This window comes from Notamacropus eugenii, chromosome 6 (assembly GCF_028372415.1).
Source record: "Notamacropus eugenii isolate mMacEug1 chromosome 6, mMacEug1.pri_v2, whole genome shotgun sequence".
NCBI classification, from domain to species: Eukaryota; Metazoa; Chordata; class Mammalia; order Diprotodontia; family Macropodidae; genus Notamacropus; species Notamacropus eugenii.
In genome coordinates, this window is record NC_092877.1 from 136,083,014 (window position 1) to 136,104,780 (window position 21,767).

The window sequence follows — 21,767 nt, forward strand, 5'->3', positions numbered from 1 at the left end:
TATGTGATTTTTCTCTCCAACTACATTGTAAGAACAAAGATGATAAGGTCATAGATTTAGAGATGGAGGAGCTCCTGGCACATTTTATGGTGGTGATAAAAAAAAAAAAAAAGGTTACCACAGTCACACAGCTAGTTAATTGCAGAGACAGGATTTAAACACAGGTACTTATTCTCCAACCTAAGCTCTCCATTACTCCATCTCTGTCTTTCCCTAGGGCTTGTATTTCTGATGACCTCCACAGCACCTGTTCTAACATTTTGAACGAAGCAGGGGAATCATGAGTGTTTCACAAAGAATGAATTCAAAATGAGTTGTATAATATTAAGCTTTCCAATGGAAAGGACATGGATCCTTTGCACAAGTATCTATAAAGAAGGGTCCTACATGTACAAAAATATTTATAGCAGCTCTCTTTGTGGTAGCCAAAAACTGGAAATCAAGGGGATACCCAGCAATTGGGGAATGGCTGAACAAGTTGTGGTATATGAATGTAATGGAATACTATTGTGCCGTAAGAAATGATGAACAGGAAGACTTCAGAGAGGGCTGGAAAGACTTATATGATCTGATGCTGAGTGAAAGGAGCAGAACCAGGAGAACTTTGTACACAGCAACAACCATAGTGTATGAAGAATTTTTCTGGTAGACTTAGTCCTTCACAGCAATGCAAGGACCTAAAAAATTTCTAATGGACTCGAGGCAAAATGCCTTTTACATCCAGAAGAAAAAACTATGGAATTGGATCGCAGAATGAAGCAGACCATTTTCTTTTGTATTATGTTTTGTTCTGGGTTTGTTTTATGGTTTCTCCCATTCATTTTAATTCTTCTAGTCAGCATGACTAAGGTGAAAATGTATTTAATAGGAGAACCTACATAAGATTGCATGCTGTCTCAGGGAAGGAGTGGAGAGGGAGGGGGGAAGGAGGATGAGGGAGGGGAAAAAAATCTAAGATATATGGAAGTGATTGTAGAACACTGAAAAAAAAGAAAATAATTAAAAAAAGAAATAAAAAACCAAGTATCTATAAAGGAGGAAAAAGACAAGTATGACAAGACAGGATTGCATTTTTTGTTTAATACTTGCGTTGCTTCTATAGCGCAATTGTAGCAATATTTAAAATTCACTTCTCATTACAAATATTTGTCAAGTTTTATTTCAGAAACATTTTTCCTACTTCCTTATACATGCACCCAGACACACTATAAAAACTCATTCAAAACTCAGTAAGGGCAAACATCATTCATGTAAACATCTTTCATTAGTTTCCCATAGTTTTAAAAATCACAACTCTACAGATGTTGGATAAGGCTTATCAATTTTGTTCAAATGCAGTAAGAGACCAATCGAGAATGTTTGCATGGTACAGTGGGGTGGGGTTCCTGTTTTGCTGCGGTGTCTTCTGCAAACTCACCCCAATCTTTCAACCCTTAAACATACCTCACGATCTACTAAGTGACAGCTCAGGTTAAATAAAGAAGTAGAGGAAAAATTATGGGCAAGCTTCACAAAACATACCCCCAAATCAGTTTTCTGCAGATATACTCAGTGGAGGGCGGGGGAAGGCAGAGATCTCAGGACAATGCCCCATAATGGGAAGACAGTTCCCTCTGCCCCAAGACACTGGAACCCTGAAAGTTAAAGAGGCCACCACTGTGATGGGTTCCAATGATGGAGGGGCTCAACTGGGATGTATTGGTTAGTGTTGGGGGAAAATGCTGTCTATCTTCTTCTTCTAATTAATTGTTCTTGTTAATTAAGTGCCAAGCTCAAATTTTGTTGCCCTGGGTCAAAGCCCCTGCCACTCTGTCACAGTTATGGCTCTGTGCTTGGGAGTTTTCTCATGTTAGAATCAAAAGTATAGTAGCCCAAAATTGAACCACCTAAATCCGCATTAGGATTTGTGCACATACATTGAAAATTAATCATAACAAAATTATTCTTTTTTTTTTTATCCAAGAGGCACCATTAAGAAAACTCAAGTCTTGATAATCCATGGTAACAAAATTTTACTGTCTCATTTTTGAGGGATAGTTGAGAGGTATGTCCTAGAAATGCGACTGGTCTTAATATTAAAATGACTTCAAACAACTGTGAGTGCTTAATGTTCCATACAGAAGGGGCAAGATTCTCCTCCTGTCTGAACAGGTCTCTCTGGTAGTAAGTTAGGAGTTCAGGAAAATGCATTCACTCCAGAACTGAGATTAGGTAATTCGCCACTCTGTAAAATGCTGGTTGATGCTCCCTGCCCTTTCTTCAGCCCCTCCTTCTGGAGAGTGAAGTATGCAGGAGCTATCGACAGAACTTTGGGGATCTCCCCACCCTGAGAATGAGGCTTAACCTGATCTTCGCTAAAAGCAACCTGACCGGGTCTGCGCCTGGGCAGTAGGGATGGAAGTTAACAGCAGCTGGAAAATGCATCTCCAGGCTTCCAACACCCACTTGTGTTTGATTCCAGTGATGCTGCCATACTGGATTATCACACTATTTGCACTAATGGCTCTGATTGAGTTTTAGGACCCTTTAGTGACTGAAGAGTGACTGTGACTCCATCAGCCCCTAATTTACTACCCAGAGGGGACTCAGGCACTGGGGAAAATAGAGCCTATTAGCTTCTTCAATAGCAGATGTAACAACTGAGGACAAGTCACTGCTACTTAGAATATTTTTAGGCTCCTGTATATAAAATTATTCTGTATTCTTTGCTAATGCACTCAGAAAATCCTCACAAAACTTTGTCTTTTTTTTTTTAAATAGCACTGGAATAAATCAATTTCATTTAAATATATTCATTCTACCATGAAAATATCTCATACAAACATCTATTTACATACAAATGCATTAAAATTTGTGGAAAGTATTCCCCACACCTGTGGATGTATGGCTTGAATATTTTAACTGTTTTTAATGTGTATCCTTATGCTCGGAAAAATAAAATGTGCATTAAAATTTCATAATTTTCTAAAAACAAAACAAAAAAGCAAAATAGGAGATTCAAATTTATAACAGGGAAAAAGTAAGAAAGAATCTTACTGGGGAGTTTCAAATGGACATCTTTAAAAAATTGCACACCTTTGATCTGTGGAAGGTAAATATACAGTTAATAGATCCTGTGATGCCAGCTTTCTGTTGGTTGGTTAGCTGGCTTGTTTATTTTGAATCATTTATTATAGAAAAAAGAAATGCCTTGAAGGTTTGAAATCATTCCTACTTTTCAGATTGAATCTTGGGTGAATGACTGGCTTTCTAAAAACAGCTATCTACCCTTTCTACCTGAATATTTTCAATATATTCTCCCGGGGGTGTTTTAAACCTTTTCTTGGTCTGGATCATCAGCACAGCAAACACTCGGTGTGCTAAGTCTTTCCACCCATGAAGATCAGCAACTCAAGGAGTTGCCTGAGGTTCAAAGAGGTTAAGAGATGTGGTATGGTCATATAGCATGGCCTGTTGGGTAGATATGACCTTGGAGTCAGGAAGACAAGGCAAGACTTGAACCCAGATCTTCCTGATTGCAAAGCTGCATCTCTGCATCCACTAGGCCATGCCATCTTTCTTTTAAAAATATTACACATGTATATATGTGAAGATACATATTTCTATATACGATACTTAACTGTTACCATATTCAACAACTGGAACAATTATAATGAAATTAGCCTTGGTGGTGTTTTCAGGTTGTTAGTATTACAAAGATAAGAGTTTTTCCATATTTCAGAACACATCTCTGGTCCTGAACTGATTCCTAGAGGGACTTTTAAAAATTCATATCCTTCTTAAGTTTTTAGGTAGACCAGGGTGAAGCAAGTCCCAAAGCAGGCAAACAAACATACAAAAAAACCTGACAACCAAAACAAAACATAAAACCTCAACTCTTCATCTATTCCTTTCATCTGGGATCTTTCTATGAATAAAGCTCTTCCTTCCCAAATTAGCCAACTCAAATGCCATTCAGGAATAAGTTTCTATGGATTAGTTCTGACTGAATGCTAACCAAAGCTACTGCTTCACCAAGGTTTGAAAAGATGCTGAGGAAACAGAGAAGCATGCAAAAGACCCACAGTGAGAAAAGCTCCTTGAGGCTAGTCTAGAACTAAGCACATTCAAGCTCTCAAGTTGCTTTTGTCAACGTGAAGATGTCCCTTGGGGCCTTCTACCTTTAACCTTGGAAATTCTTGCATTGCTAACGTTGATGAAGGAGCCTGATCTAGCCTCCTTCCTTATACTTCTCTTATGGGCACTCCACACATTCCAAGGTTCTTCCCTTTATTACACTTCTGGGACAAACACAGGCCAAGTTTTTCCCTTGCTCTCCTCCCCACCCCTCACTACGTACATGCATGTGTGCTCAGGTTCAGTGAGGGCATACAGGGAGATGAGATAACTAAAGGTCTTTCCTCAGAATGTCTACCTCCTCAACTTTTTCACCTACTTACAGAAATGGTGAAATCCAATCCAGATTTGGGGCAAAAACCTACATTTTTACAGATACCTGGTCTCCAAGCCTAATAACGACTTAAGAGTCCAAGTTTCTTGGAATAAAGAGCCCCCCAAAAATGTAAAAATTAGATTGGAAGACAGGGAACCAGGGCCAGGCCCTGTTTGCAGAGTTTTTGCCTCCAAGGAAGACTTAACAAAAACCTCAAAAACCATTCCTTAAAATGTACCCCTCCATGCTCACCACTAGGCTGTTGTAGAAAAGTTGTTTTTCTTCTTTGAGGTCCAGTTTCTAAACTGAATCCCACAGAAGAGACAGAGTGCTGGGGTGGGGAGACACCAGATCAGAAAAACGAGGCAAGAAGCTCCAGCTACTACAACACTGAAAGAGATAGATAGCAGGATGAAGAGTCAGTATGCAGAGACGAATTTTTAGGGAGCCATTCCACATTTGCCAACAATCAGCACCAAATGCCTTTAGCAGCTAAATGAGCAAAGCCACTGAGAAGGGTCAGTGACACAGTCTGGCCAACACAAAGGTCAGGATCCCCTTAGGTTCTAATCAAGCCTTTGACCCCAAACATCTGCCCCTTAGAAACTAGGCTCATATTCTTCCAGAGTGCTCAAAGAAGGGGCCTGCTCAGACAGCAAATAGTGATACAGATGAACACATTTCACACAAACTTAGCTGAGCGCTGGGGTATTTTTCTCCCTCTCCCTTCACTCATAAAAGGCCACGAAAAACCTTCCATAGCTTATCCAAAGTAATAAAATACGATTGACTCACCTGCTTTAAGCTAGAAAAACAAGGAATATAAAATAGTATCTAGTGAGTCCAGTTTAGTGGAAGAGGCAATAAGGAGAGAGAGACAGAGAGACAGAGACAGAGAGACAGAGAGACAGAGACAGAGAGACAGAGACAGAGAGACAGAGACAGAGAGACAAAAAGAAGGAATAACACAGCAGAGATAAATGAGGAGGCAGAGGGAGACGGATGGGCATACACAGAGATGGGACTAAGGGTAGGCAAGTTAGGTGACCACCCAGGATGTGAACATGTTAGGGGCTGCAGTTAGGGACTTCGGGATATCTGATTTTACAAATGCACATGCTTTTAACGCCATAAAGTTCCGCTCTCCACAGCATGTAAGTTTTTCCTGTTTGGAAAATCAAATTGTATATGTTTCAGTGAAGGACGTTTTCCTGTCCCTTTGCTAGACAGGAAAAGCCAGGGGGGACATATAATTTTCAAACTCCACCAAAAGCACCAACATCCCTTGTCCCAGCTTTGTACATGTATACATATGTGATATTCTACAAAAAAGAGAGAGAATAAAGAAGAGGGGGAAAGGAGAAAGGAAGAGCCCATGGTCAACAGAGGCTGTGTACATAGTACAAAATGCACGGGGAATGGAGGCAGAGGACCAAAGGTCAAAATCCTGGTTCTGCCACTTGTCTCTGGGACCTTGAGCAAGTCACTTCATGTCTTAGTCTTCATCTATAATGAGATCCCTTCCAAACCTACGAATCTAGCTCTCTTAAACTCTCTTGGAAGACAGAAACAGAGGTAGGGAGAGAGAGGTAGAAAGAAGGAGATAGGGCCAGAGAGATGATCGGTTTTCAGGTGAGCATCAGATCACAATTGATTTAGGATATTAACTTTTGAGTGATGTCACCTATTGGATGTGAAATGGAAGGGACTTTAGAGAGATCAACTCATTCAGCCCCTTCATTTAACAAATGAGGAAAGTGAGGCTCAGAAAAATTAAGTATCTTCTTAATCAGACAAATTGTAAGTAGCAGGGTCAGGATAGGTCCAGTGCTCTTTCTACTCTACTGCACACTTTTCACAGCTCATCACTTACTCTCATCCTTTACCCTTTAGAGCGTCCATTCCGAATGACTTAACCAGAGCAGTCCTCTGGGGGAGAAATGATCACTTACAGTAGCAATGACCAAGGCGATATCACCCAGAGGAATGCAATCATCAAACCAATGGCTGGAACTACCCTCCCCCTGGCTAGAGGTTCCACTGCCCTGACCTAGATTGTTCATAATTCTGTGATTCAAATGACTGGGATAACTAAATCCATTTTTCTCTTGGTAACAGCCCAGAAAAAAAAAAGTCACTCACCTCCAAAAAACATTCACTTTTATAAAAACCTAAGCACCATGAGGACAACTAGTGTGTAAGTCCAAGAAACCCTGTCCCCTCTATCACAGTTTATGGAATGGGGTCTTTCCCCAAAGTGGTGGTCATTCTCATCCTCGTCCTTGGTGTTTGTTGATCAAAAAGGTATGCAGCTAACTCAATTTTTCTTCCTGGCTGATCTATGGCAGTGCAGAGTAGGGTCCATTCACCACTGCCAACTCTCCCCAATGCATAAGCATCAAATTCACTCTCTCAGTATATACTGGTTCATGGAATGCCTACCTTCTATGAGCAAAATCATGAGAACCACCTGGGTCTGACTGAGCTCTGAAATCATGGGGTCTTGTGTTAACAGCCCTAGCTCAGATGAGCACCTTTGGGAAGCATGGCGGCACAGATGGTGGGGAGGGGAGAGAGAGACTGCCTTTGCATGAGCCTTGACAGCAGAACCTGAACAGAAAAAGCTCTGTGGGCAGAGGAGAACCAAACCAAAGGCCCAAGGCCTTCAATCAAGTCCAATAATACCTAGTAATAGTGTATACGATAAAGAGTAATCTAAGATTTGATTTGAAATAGCAAATGCTGATTTCAACTCTTTATTCACCACATATCCCTGCCATCTTCCAATCAACAAATAACTCCTTCTCTGATGCAACCCAGAAATCTTTATCTATCTAAACTAGATGCGTAAGCTGACTAGTTGGGTGTCAGTTTCCACCAGTGACACCTTGCAAATTAGAAGCACCGCTGCCCTAGAGACCTATGTCCAAAGAAATGCTGGCATGGCCCAAGCAGTCTGAAGCAAGATACTGCTATGCTTTAGCTGTGATTAAGCAGTTGAAAAACAAACCAAAATCTCCCAAATCTATAAATCCATTCAGAGCAATCCAAGTCATAGTATAGACCTAAATAGCTACCTTACACAGAGGTTTTTTTTTTTTTTGTAGTTTCTGCAATTTTTTTTGAGTATATATGGCTTGCAGAGTGGCTGAAATGCTATTTGCTTTGACTCTAATGTATTATTTTTGATTCACAACTCGTACGATGCATTGAAACAGGTAAGTAATTTGCAAACACAATGGTGAAGAGCTTTTGCCTTAAGATTCCATTCTGATCATAGAGATCAATGCTTGTGCCATAATTATTTTCATTAAAGAGTAAATCCCTAACCCTTTTTGCATTCCACATGGGGACTCATGGTTAGTTTTTGAACATGGCATTTAATATACTATGCCCCAAACTAGACTGTTGTTTAAATGTCCCATGTTATGCAAATCTAAGTTATACTAGGGCCCATGAGATAAATGATTTACAGCACTCTCTATGGCCCCAGATTGCTGCCTCCAGGTATTAATTCCTCCCTCTCCTTTCTTTCTGAATACTCAGGTAACAAATCTTCCATAGCCTGATACAAATAAATCCAATCCATTTCTCCTTCTGTCTTAAAGCAAAGAGCTCTTCAGTTTCATGCAAGGATATTAATTCTATAAAATACACTGGCTCCTAGAACCAGTTATTTATATCAGAATGTAACAAGGAAACAATGATATAGATAGATAGATAGATAGATAGATAGATAGATAGATAGATAGATAGATATAGAGAAAGCGCGCCATAGAGATCTATACACAGCCACTCACACAAAATCCATTAGAAAGGTTTTTCCCTTGCAGGAGATTTCTAAGAAAAGGGGAAATGACAAAAAAAAACCAAAACCAAAAACCAAACAAACCAGGCTTCTTCCATACACTAGGAAAAACACAGTCATTCTATTGCAAAGATACAGATCAAAGGCTAAAAGGCAAATTATACTATGTTTAGAGAATATTGAAATGTAATAATCCTCTAACCTCCACTGTGGCATGTGTGCAAAAGTGTTATCACACCACTGACACTGGCTATAGAAATAACGTTATGGAAAACCACTAACTAAAAAAAAAAAAAAAGGACCAAAATACCCCATTTCCCTTTTTTTCAGTCAAATCATTTGGCATCTCTGAATATGGTGCAGACTTAGATTCTAAATACCCAAAGGACATCACGCTGTCTTAGGCAAAATATTAAATAATCCCTCCCAATCAGGTGTTGTTGTAACGCTAGCTAATTTTAAACCTTGCATGGGTAATAGAGTCAAAACTAGTTAGTATGCAAGAAACTCATTGCTAACACAGAGTGAGAGGATATGATGTAACAGCATGGGCAGTCCCTGGTTATCCAGTTTTCAGTATAAACGTAGTGCATAGATCCAAATTTCTACTCCAGGTCAATAAACCAAAGAGCCGAGTTTGTGTTTCACTTCTCCTGGGCAGCCTGGAAGACCTTCAGTTCCATCCGATACCACTCAGGGGCTTCTGGCATGCTCTTTCCAGGAGGGTTGTGATCATATCCGTAGGCGACAGTGAGCTCTTCATCTCTCTCCACTGCTTGTTTGGTGCGGATGCATTTGATGGGCCCAAAACGTGGATGTGCAAACCTAAATACCAAAAGAAGTTAGCATCAATAATTAATATTGCCCAAATGTCTAATAGCATTGATTTCAACTAAGAGTTGAGGACCAAAGGCCCTTTCAAGGATTAACACTTTCCATCAATATCTGGACTCCTTCTGAGAGCTTGTCTTGTACTCTGTGTATGTATGTATGTGTATATATACATATACACACACATAAACATATGTGTGCACACACCTTAACATATATGTGTGCACACACCTTCATTCATTCACACACACACACACACACACACACACACACACACACACACACCAATGAATGTACAAGGAATGAAAACAACTTAAAAATCTACCCTGGGGGTAGGAGCACCGGCCCTGGAGGTAGAGGATCTGAGTTCAAAACCAGCCTCAGACACTTGACACTTACTACCTGTGTGACCTTGGGCAAGTCACTTACCCCAAATGCCCTGCCTTCCTCCTTGCAAGAAAAAAATGAAAAAAAAAAGAAATAAAAATAAATGATTCAATTAAAAAAAAAAATCTATCCGGAATGATATCAGTGTAATGTGGTACTGGGAAAAGGACAGTGGAACTGAGTTTAAATCCTGGCTTTGCTGACTAATTATGTGTTTCTTCAGGCAAGTCACTTAGCTTCTTTGTGTCTTAGTTTTCCTCACTTAGAAAATTAGGAGTTTAAACGACATATCTGGCTGCTTCCAGCTCTAAAGCATAATGCTACAGCATTTTTCAGTGGTTATATTTGCTGTTGTTTAGTCATTTTCAGTCAGGTCCAACTTGTCCTGACCCCCCTGGGGTTTTCTTGGGCAAAGATGCTAGAGTAGTTTGCCATTTCCTTCTCCAGCTCTTTTTACAGATGAGGAAACCAAGGCAAACAGAATTAAGTGATTTGTCCAGGGTCACACTGCTAGTAAGTGTCTGAGGTTAGATTTGAACTCGGGTCTTCCTGACCTTGTGCTCTATCACTGCCTCATCTAGCTACCCATCATCGCTAAATTATGATGACATGTCATGTCTAAGTGGTAGAGTTGCATAAAATTTGAGCCCTTAGTGTTGCCACTGAGTTCCAAGGAATCTGGCAGGCATTTAGTAGCTCACTATATTCAAGGCACTATTCTAAGACTGGGGACTAAGAAATGGAATAGTCCCTCAAACCTCAAAGGAGATGACATTCTGCAAGGGGAAAATGACATGTAAATAGATAAATAGATACAAAACATATAGAGAGTAAAAACTGGGTGCAGGGGGGAGGAATTCTCAGTTTCCCTGCTCTTAGAGGGAATGTTAAGGAATCTGGGCATCCTGATGTGCCACTTTTATTCTCAAAAGCTCAAAATGCACTGAAGCATCTAATCTTTGCATAAAAGTAAATAAAAGATCTTAGGAAAGGTAAGTCCCTAAGCTCTCAGATGGCCTGCCTCTCATGTCTTCCTAGCTACCCTTCATGAAGGCAGCAAGCAGCATTTTCATACTATGATGCCCACCAATCAGAACAGCAATATTGTCACGGTTATTGGGCATCTTTCCCTTTGCAGGGCAGTCAGGTGGTGCAGTAGGTAGGGCAAAAGGCTGCAAAGGAAGATTCATCTTTCATGAATTCAAATCTGGCTTCAGACATTTCCCAGCTGTGTGAGCCTGGGCAATTCACTTAACCCTATTTGCCTCAATTTCCTCATTTGGAAAATGAGCTGAAGGAAATGGTGAACCACTTTGCCCAGAAAACTCCAAATGGGGTCATGAAGAGTTGTACAGGGCTGAATCTACTGACCAACAACTTCCCTTTGCAAAGTGGGTTTATTTCCCCAAGTGGTGAAAGAATCAATCTTTCTTTTATAATTCCACCTGAGAAACAGGGTATGGAAGGGGAACTAGGCATAACTTAGAAAGTCTTCATTTTTCAAGAACAAAGTCTGATTGATGATTAGGGAAGTAATGTCTTGGCAAGCCCCCATAGAGGGGGATGGAGGGAGAGGGTGGAATTAGGGCTTCTCTGTACTTTCATGTTATGGAAAGAAGTTTCATCAGCCAGCGTGTCTAAGGTCATCTTCCACCTTAAAGGGAAAGCTTTCTTTGACACAGGCAAAGAAATTCAAGAATCCTTGATTATTATCCCTTAACTTTTCTCTATAAATAAAGTTACCCATTGTTCAAACTATATGAAAAGAATGGAGCTCTGGCTGACATTTCGTTCTAAGATCCAGGTCTATGATTTTTATGTTTCCCTTTTGCTTTGTCATTTCCATACTCATTAGCAAAAAACTTCAGGGGGTGGAAAGAAAAAAAAGGAGAAAAGAATTCCAAATCATTTATTTCAGGTGTTGGTTATTATTAACCACCTTTTTTAAAAAGTGTTTTAAGCTTTACAAAGCACTTTCTTAACACTAACCCTTCAGGGTAGATAATTAGCATATTAATTAAGCCCATTTTAGAGATAAGCAAAGAGGCACAGAAACGTCTAAAACTTGCCCAGAGTCACAGAACCAGAAAGTTTAAGAGCTGAGACCACAATGTAGGCCTTCTGAGTCCAAGTTTCACGATCTTTCCACCACGCCTCACTGTTTCTTCTTAGGTCTGTATCTCTACACTGAATGATTTTTGGGGTCTGGACCTGTGATTTCATATGTGTATAAAACTATCAGCATGAATTCCGCTTCCAGTACAAGATGGCGCTCATTTCTAAGTTGTAGTCTTTGAGGTTTGCCCTTGTAAACTTAAGAATATTTAAAGGACTTACAAAGCAGTCTCAGAGATGGAAGGGTCTCCAATGTCCATCCAGTTCAACCTGTGCCCGAATACCCATCACCTCTACAGGAGATCCAACAGGTGGCCATTCAGCCTTTGCTCAAAGATTGCTAGTTAAGAGAGAGCATGCTACTCCCCAGTGTAGCCTATTCCACTGTGTTAAGATTTTCACTCTTCAATATCCACCCACTGTTTCTCGTTCTGTCCCCAGGGGCTGAGCAGAACAAGCCTAATTCTTCTTTCATACAAAAACCCCTCAAATATTTTGAAGGAGCTGTCATGTGCTCCTTGTGTCTTCTCAAAGCTAAACATACTTAGTTCCTTTATGCTCACAGGGACCACCTTGATGCTCTCCTGATTTTCAGCATCCTTCCTAAAATATGGCAGCCCAGAACAAAATAACAACCTAGGGTAGTCTCCCTAGGACAAAGTATAGCAGTACTTCCATTCTTTCCCCCTCCACCTGCCTTGTCCAAGGCACTAAGCCTGTATTTCTGCTGCTGAAGATTGTATGAACATGCTTAGCTACCAATAACAAACAATTGACTTGCTCTGAGTTTATAGACAATTCAAACTCCCGGTTGTTTGTTTGTTTTTTCAGATGATCTCTAGAGTCATACCTTGCCCCTTCTTGTACTTGTGAAGTGGATTTTTTTGAACCTGAATCTGAGATTTCACATTAATCCTAATTCAATTTTATTCCACGACATCTATCCTGATGTAGTACAATAATTGTACTATGTCTGTTCACTTATATTTAAATCTCGACTTGGTCACCTATCTCTCTTAATTGCTGTCATTTGAAAATTTGATAAGCATGTGATCTACACTTTTATTGATGCCATTGACAAAAAATGACAAATAATTCAGAGCCTAAGATAGATCTCTGGACACTAGAGACTTATTTTTAAGTTATTACATTGTAAGGAAAAGATGGATTTCATATGGGGCAACAGTAAACTCATATAACCTGACTTTTCCTGTGCTACGCTATTCACCAAAACAAAATAACTAAGTTGCATGCTGAAGATTCTGAAATACAACAGTTTGATGTGGAAAAGGATTTAGAGCTTAGAGGTCTCCTTCCCAGGAAATTTCAATAACTTCTCAGTAGGCTGTTATTCAAATACATATATTCTACTGCCAATTTTCTCCCTTTCTCAACGGTATACGGTCCCCCCAAAGCAGTCATTTTTCTAACCTCTCTCTGATACATTAATGTAGGTCACTATCAAAATCTGTTTTTCCAGAAAATGAGTTTGCAAAAGTAAATGAAGTATGATTAAAGTCAAAACCCTACAGAAAGCAGAGAAAGAAGTTAGAGGCTAAGCTGGCAATCTCCAGGCTGGTCTGGACACTTTTTCTTATTTCTGAATTTCAATGTCAGCTGGAGAGGAGATATCTATCCGAGGCAATGGTGGGACTGGCCTTCAAAGTTTAAAACCTAGCTAGTTTTAGCAATGAAAGTCGCATGGAGGTCCAAAGGTATTTTCACAGGATGCTCACAAGATAACCTTATAGCCTCTTTATTAATCTGACAAATTTTTATTCAGTTTTTTCTACTTTAGTTATAGATAGCTTGGGAGACAGTGTGTTGTCAAAGGAAAAACATTGTGAGGATCTGGGTATGAGACTGCGTTCTCCACTTTCTAGTGGGGTAACTGTGTGCTTTCCCTACTTTGGGCCTCCATCCTTTCACCTGTAAACTGAAGGGGCTACACTGTATGACTTCCAAGGTCCCTTCTGGCTCTGACATTCAATGACCCTGTGAAGGCAGAAATAGCAAGTCACAGTTAGTACAATGTCAGAGGCAGGATAGAATCCAGGTCTTCCTGACTCCAAAGACAGTACTGTACCTACTACACCTCTCCACATCCACTGAATGATTAGGATACCAAAAGCATACATGGATGTATTCTCATATACACACATACCTCTTTCCCACTTACTGAGCGCTCTGCCCTCCTACACAGAGGTCCAACACATATGTACACATGTATGCACTCTATACATAAATGTTCACTATACAAACAAATGACATGCACCCATCACTGTGTAAACACAAAACACTGTACATCAAAAACACATGTGTCACATGCTATAAACACATATAACATACTATACATACTTACAATGACACTACTTATATTAAAAATAAAACTCACATACCACCATACCTATATTTGAAGTTATAAAAAGAACTGCTTCTCTTTGCCAATGATATTCAGCAAGAATAATTTTTAAAGTATTTCAAAGAAATATTGATTTGTGTAATTAAAAACTTACATGGAAGAAGCAGGTACGTTGAGAAAACTGAACTAAAATGCTACAACACAAAGGCAGTGTGGTAAAATGAATAGAATGCTGGGGTTGAAGTTATGAAAAGTTGGATTCAAATCCCACTTTTGATGCTTACTTACTTGGGACCCCAAAATACGGACACCCCGGGTCCTGCCTGAATGAATTTGACTCAGGTCTTCTTTTAGCCAAAGAAAAACTAAGTTTATTAAAGATCTGCCATATTGGATTGACTCTTAAGAAGCCCTACCATTTGTGATGCTTGTATGAACAAGCGGGCCAGATTAAATCTAGCTCAGATTCAATATCTGTGTGACCATAGCTAAGCTGTGTAACTGTCTTAAGCCTCAGGCAACTCCTTAGTTCTTACTTACTAAATCACTGATGGGGTGTGATTTTCTACCAGTAATGGTGGAGGAAATTCCCCCAACCCTCATGCCAGATGCATGCATTCACCATGATTTTGTGTGATTTGCACAGTGATAACCCCTTGTATGGCATTTCTTCTTTATCTTGAATTACTGAGGATCTGACATGTAGCCATCCTGTGGTATAACTCGGCCAAAGGTAAAGAGATGAACGTTAGCATACTTCACATTACATTCCCTCTACTTCTGTGGGAAAACAAAACAACCAACTTTGCCCTTTCAATGAATCCCAGAATTGGTGGATCTTAAAGAGAGCTGCCTCAAGCTCACCATCATGAGGTTGCCCAGCTTTGTTTCTGGGCTTTGTGTAGATGCGGACAATGCTGGTGCCCACACCATTTTGTATCACACCTGCCCTTCATCCCTCCTCCAATACTTGTCATCAGTTGTGAAGGAAAAGGAAAGCTTGGGCCCAAGCAATGTTTATACCACATCTTAGTTACAGGAGAGACATTCTTCAGGTGCTTGGAAAATGCTATCTCTTTCAGAACAGACAAGCACATCCAATCTGCCTGGATGTCTTTTTGACCTGTCTTTTGAAAACAGGCATGAGCCAAAAGTTTCAAGGCTTCTCTGAGCCTCAGTCTCCCTATCTGTAAAATGGGGGTAATAATATTTGCAGAGTTGTCATAAGGTTCAAATGAAATATTGGTAAAGCACTTCATAAACTTTAAGGTCCTATATAAAAGCTAGGTATTGTTGTTACTGATAAAATAATAAATAATGATATTAAAATAATAATAAACTAAAGCTGGAATTCTTTCCAATGTAGCATCTCCACATTTCAGTCATTTCTATTACTTCTCAAAAATAATTTATCATGCTACCATGTCTGCCTAATATCTAAGCTCTTAGGGAACAGATAAAGACAGAGAACATAACAATCACTCACTGCCATTTGCTCTCTGACTGCCACTCGGACATCTAGCACCTCATCCAGGTCACACATTGGCTTGTTTGTTAAAATGGTCAAAAGGTTTCGAGCTGAGAGACCTTGGCATTCTCGTCTGCTCAACTTCTATTCTTGTAGATGAGGATTACAGGGTTTTTAAGCTTCAAGGGACCTTAAAAATCTTCTAGTTAAACATCCTGTTCTCTCCACCAGTTAGGAGATGAGGAGAATGAGGTGGCTCATAAGTGACTTAGTCAAAGTCACATAGGGATGAGGGAGGAGAGCCAGGATTTGGACCCAGGGTTTCTGATTCCAAATCAAGTCTTTCCAGGACTCCAAGCAGCCTGTCAAAGTTTGTGCTCCACTAGTGAATGATCTGCATGCTTCCCTTTCACTGGAAGGTCTCTCATGTGCCAGGGTCAAGAGAATCAGCATCTCCGTGGTACCTCCAGCTCGTACTTACATGTCATAGATGCAGTTCGGAGTAAAGGAGTGATTAGCCTTGTGTCCCAGGGAGGCACAGTACTTGGATGTGTGGTTGTAGGGCTCAGGCACATCGATGACCGTTTCATCATCAAGAGACAGTGTGTTTCCATTAAGGTCCCAGTCTCTGTCATCCACCTTTCATAGAAACCATATCATCACCAACACAGAGCTATTAATTTTCTTCCATGAAACGTAAAGAGCTTACATGTGTGTCTTTACAGCTTTGTAGTTGATGAAGTGATGGAGTATCTACCCCTGCACCCTCTCATTCCCAGGGGCATATAAGCAGGGCCATCACAAGGCCAGGGGGACCAGCACTTGGTTCCAGGACTTGAAATTTAGAGGACAGTGATAAGTCTTGATACAGCTTTAGTAGGTAGAAGTCTTAAGTGGACTTAAGACTTAGTCAGCAAAATACCTTAAAATAGGAAGCTAAAAGATAGTGACCACCACCCCAGCAGCCACCTTAAGATATCCATGTCCAGGGCTCTCTGTCTCCTCCCCACAGGTCCTTATGTCCTAAGAGGTCTGTGGTCTCTCTTCAAATTCTCCCATCCTTCTCAATCACCTGCTTTAGTTGTGTCTTCCCAGCTGTTAGAATTCCTATTTATTTTTAATGGACACACTATTCTTACAATCCCTTTGGATGCTTCATATAAATCATTTCACCACCTTGATGCTGAATTAAGAACTTTCAAGTCAACCTGGGTAAGAGGCAGAAAAGGGGCTAGGTTTCTAATTAGTTCTCAGCCTAGATCCCCAGTTTGGGCATGGGCTCCCTTTTGATACATGCCCACACTTGTAAAAGAGGCAAGGGCAGGGAATGTAAGCCCATTTTACAGTTGGGAAATGGAGGCCCAGGTCGATGTTTTTTCCCCAAAAGGCAATCAACTTTTTTCTCCTTATCTTTCTAATGGCCGTTACTGTGAGATGAGAGACCAGAGAACTTGTGGTTATTCCCAAGGATGTCCTTTGGCCTCAGCAGCTGATTTTCTCTTTCCATGTGACACTTACTTCTTGGTGTGTAATGCGGATTCCATTATAAAATGATATAACTGTGTTAGGTCCCACTGCTACTTTAGAAAACAGTCCTTCTCCAGCATTGGGAATGTGTGATTCAGCAACATAGACCCTAAAGAGAACCAAAAGAAAAGCTAAGATGAGGCTTCAAGTGGGTCTGGAGCCCTCTATAGCATGATTAGCCCTCTATCCACAATGTCTGCCTGTCTTACTTTACATGATGGAGGCTAGGAAAGGACACAAGCACTGAGGAAGAAATGTATTACTCTCCCCTGGCTCATGCAAGTAATTAAGATGGAGATGCAATGTTGTGTGCACTTTGTCAGACCCAAGAGATGGGCTCAGTTCTTTCTTTTTGGCAGAAGGAAAGGTCTTATTAGGGGACAAGTCAAATTACTGGAAAGTGAGAGTGATACCAAAAAAATTGTTTTTTCAAGTATCAATAAAACATTAAAGGGAAGCTAGGTGACCCAGTGGATAGAGTGCTGGGCCTGGAGTTAGGAAGACTGGCCTCCAATGACCCTGGGCAAGTCACTTAACACCATTTGCCTTGGTTTCCTCATCTGTAAAAAGAGCTGGAGAAGGAAATGGCAAACCACTCCAGTATCTTTGCCAAGAAAATCCCTAATGGGGTCACAAAGAGTTGGACGCCAAAAATGACTGAAAAAAAATTAAAACCTAATTAAAACCTTTTTGCCTGGCAACTGGGAAAAAGTGTAAGACAGTTCTCTTTTGAGAATGAAGAGATTATCTTTCAAAAGGCCTTACAATACTGTGTTGAAATTTATAGGTTGCTTTTTTTTTTTTTTTAAGAATGATGTATTATATTTTTGGTAAATATAAGTTTTTCACCAGTTTACTAACACTACTTTCCCTTCTATAATTCCCAAGGAAAACCTTTTCAAAAGCTTAAAAAAGCCCTACTTTAGCTTGTTAATGCTCAAAAGAAATGATCATTTTAATTGGGAATTAAACTTCTAAATGACAACATGGAAGGCAGAGTTGATAAAGGCATATTCACTAAGTACTTCATATTAAAAAAGGCTGAAATAAAGAGGAAACATCTGGCATTGTGCAGTAGGGCATAACCTCTGTTGATTTATCTCCAGTTTATTTTCTCTGTCTTGTTGGTACATAGTTATTTTCAAGATGACTTTCCCATTAAATTGTGAGATCCTTGAGGGTGAGAATTGTCTTTTGCCTTTCTCTGCATCCCCAGAGCTTAGCTGAACACCTGGCACGTAGTAGGTGCCTAATAAATGCTTACTACAGACTGAATAATAATAATAATATTAAGTCACTTAACATCTCTGGACCCTAGTTTCCTCATTCATAAAATGAGTCAAAAACACTTGCATCATTGCCTCCCAGCTAATGAGATATCACAGGGGAAGTACTTGGAAACTTGAAAGTGTTGTGTAAAGAGCAGCCATGACTATGAGATGAATGAGTAAAGTCAATCACACAGAATACCGCCGTACAGCTCTAGTACAAACTCCAGAGCTATTACATATAAGATAAGTGAAAGGAAAGTCACTTTAAAATTCTAAAGAATTTAGAAAACACAACCCACCTCTCTGACTCATAGGGATCAGGAAGAAGGGGATTTGTAGAAATGCAGGATGGAGTCGACTTATCAAAATGGTACACAGAACCTATAAAACAAAACCCAGGCAGAAGCATTATTAGCATATAGCTATTAAAAATAGCTAAATTTCTTTCACAGTAACACAACAAATGGTAAAATGTTTCAAAGAAAATGATACCAAGTGATGCCCTAAAGTAGAAAAAAATCCTGTAACAGAAAACAAACGTAAGGCATTTAGAGACATGATGGTCTATCCATTCGCTTTCCTTGGGTCATTGGGATCAAAGGATCATAGATTCAGAGGGGGTTGAGAGGAGACCTCAGAGCCCATATACTGAGGGTCCCTCATTCAATAGGTGAGGGGACTGAGGCCCAGAAATTTCAAGTGACTGGCCTAAAGTCACATAGGCAGTATGTGACTAACCCAGAATTGGAACGTAAGTCCTCTGGACTTCAAATAAAGAATTGTTTTCAATACAAAACATCATAATATCATGTCCCAAAAATCTTAGTGCAGTTTAAAGCTATTCAATAAACTCTCTGCTGATTTCTATTTACTTTATGTTGCTTAGCAGAATACACATCTTTTTATACAGGGTCAATCATCCTGGAATAGACAACTAAATAGGTAGCAACAGACAACCTCTTCCCTGCCTTTCTCTTAAATCAAGCTGAACAGTTTAAAACTGCATTAAGACTTGGGATACAAGAAGTGGAGCCAAGATGGTGAAGTACAGACTGGGATCCAGCTGAACTATCCCCTTCAAATCACTTCAAAATAATGCTTCAAGTTGAATTCTGGGGCAGCAGAGCCAACAAAAGTCAGAGGGAGACATTTATCCAGCCTAAGACAACTTAGGAGGTCCACAACACCACAGTGGGCACAGGCCCAGGGTAAAGCAAGAGCACCAGCAGTGGACATTGGAGAAGGGTACAACAGCAGCAGCAGCAGCAGTGTTGGGAACTCTCAGACCAGAGATTGTAAGGGAGTCAGACAACTGGTCAGAAAGAGAATACAGGGAACTATTTGCTGGTACTGCATGTAGCTGGCACTGATTGGCAACTCTACTGTCCATAAGCAGTTTTGGGTCAAAGTTCCAGAGTAGAGAGGAATGCTTGTGATCAGTCACAAGGGAGCAGGGGCCCTAGTCACAATTTCAGAACCAAGAGGAATGCTAGTACTTGTGGCTGTGGATGATCAGGCATCCTTTCTATATAAAGACCAAGAAAGCAGTGACCACATCTCTCTAAAGATCATACCCAAAACTTGCAGACAACCTCCCCCCGCCCCCCTTGGAACTAGCTCTGAAAACAGCAGCCCAAAAATAGACTGGAACTTGGAACAGAGCCTTCCCACTTTCTGGTGAGCAGAGACCAACTTTTACATAAAGTTCAAAATCAAGAAATAGGCTGGGAAAAATGAGCAAACAAAAAAGAACTTGACCATTAAGAGATATTCCTACCACAGTAGCAGGGAAGACCAAGGCATAAACTTAGAAAAAGAAAACAATGTGAAAAAAGCTATGAGCAAAGTCACAAAGAAAAATGCTAATTGCACCCAAGGCCAGGGAGAATTCCTGAAAGAATTAAAGGTAGAGGAAAAGTTGGGAAAAGAAATGAGAATGATGCAAGAAAATTATGAAAAAAGAATTAACAGCTTGATAAAAGAGGCATAAAAAATAGTAAAGAAAATATCTTTAAAAAAACAGGCCATGGGGGGCAGGATAGGATGGAGGGAAATAGTTAGTCTTACACAACATGACTATTATGGAAGTCATTTGCAAAACTACACATATATAGCCTATATTGAATTGCTTGCCTTCTCAATGGTGATGAGGTTGAGGGAGGAAGGGAGAGAAGTTGGAACTCAAAAGTTTTAGGAACAAATGATGAGAATTGTTTTTGCATACAAATGGGAAATAATAAATACAGGTAATGGGAAAAATTCCTCACACACTGTGGTTGTTGCTGTGTACAAAGTTCTCCTGGATCTTTGAGTCAAATTCATTAAAATATCAAGCATTCCCCAATTAATAAATGGTCAAAGGATAAAGACAGTTTTCAGAAGAAATCCAAGCTATCTATAGTTATATAAAAATGCTCTCAATCACTATTGATTATAGAAAGGCAAATTAAAATAACTCTGAAATGACAAATGTTGGAAGGGATAAGGGGAAAACAGGTACATTAATAAACTGTTGGTGAAGTAGGGAATTGGTCCAACATTCTGGAGAACAATCTGGAACTATGTCCAGCAGGGTATAAAATATCATTTGATCAGTAATACCACTACTAGGTCTAGGAAAGGAGCTATATGTATAAAAATATTTATAGCAGCTCTTTTTGAGATGGCAAAGAATTGGAAATTGAGGAAATGCCCATCAATTGAGGAATGGCTGAACAAGTTGTAATATATGATTATGACAGAATACTATTGTGCTGTAAGAAATGATGAGGGGTTTGGTTTCAGAAGAAATATGGCACGATCTAAATGAACTGATGCAAGGTGAAGTGAGAAGAACCAGGAGATCACTGGATACAGTAACAACAATGTTGCAATGATGGCCAGCTGTGAAAAATTTGGCTACTCTGATGATTACAGTGATCCAAGACGATTCCAGATGACGCTAGCTACCCCCAGAGAGAGAACTGATAAACTCTGAGTGCAAACTGAAGTATATTTTTCTTGCTTTATCTACTTTTTTTGTGGCAATGTGGCTAACATAGAAATATGTTTTGCATGATTTCACATGTATAATTGATATCATCTTATTTACCTTCTCAGAGTAAAAAAAAGAAAGTTAAAAATAAACAAATTTTTTAAAAAGTAAAAAAGATTTTGGGGACACCTTGTGTATTGCTACAGTTGTCAGTTACCATATTTCTTCTATCTTATATCATTCTGCTTTTGAATTTGCTTTATTCAAATAGAAGTGTATAAATCTAATATTTTGTCAAAAAGTTTTTGGTGATGCAATTTTTAGTTATCTCTGGGCCAGATGCTAGCAAGCAATCATTCTTGAACTTTGAGTTCACATACCACATTTACAGACAAAAACACTCTGGAGAATTCACCCTGCCAACCACTCCCCTTTGTCCCCAGCAACCATCATGAGAACTCCACCCTCACCAGAATTAGTGAGAGGAATGATGCTATTTTTGGCAAGATGTGAATAATGCCACCTCTTATTGCTCCTGAATACTTCAGAGTGTTGAGGATCTGATTTCACCAGGGTGGTGACTCCCAGCACC

The 21,767-nt window shown here is 39.8% G+C and overlaps 1 protein-coding gene across 6 annotated transcripts in view; it reads right to left on the reverse strand.

Moving 5' to 3' along the window:
• Nucleotides 1–1,065: 1,065 nt before the first annotated feature.
• Nucleotides 1,066–21,767, reverse strand: part of SETD7 (SET domain containing 7, histone lysine methyltransferase) — a 155,881-nt gene continuing 135,179 nt past the window's right edge. For all 6 annotated transcript variants that reach the window (XM_072621084.1, XM_072621085.1, XM_072621082.1 and 3 more), the window contains 4 exons: nt 18,501–18,582; nt 16,922–17,039; nt 15,885–16,042; nt 1,066–9,065 (listed from right to left, as the gene is read on the reverse strand). In XM_072621084.1, coding sequence (XP_072477185.1) covers nt 8,885–9,065; nt 15,885–16,042; nt 16,922–17,039; nt 18,501–18,582 — 539 coding nt within the window. In that variant the 3' untranslated portion in view covers nt 1,066–8,884. The remainder of the gene's footprint in view (nt 9,066–15,884; nt 16,043–16,921; nt 17,040–18,500; nt 18,583–21,767) is intronic.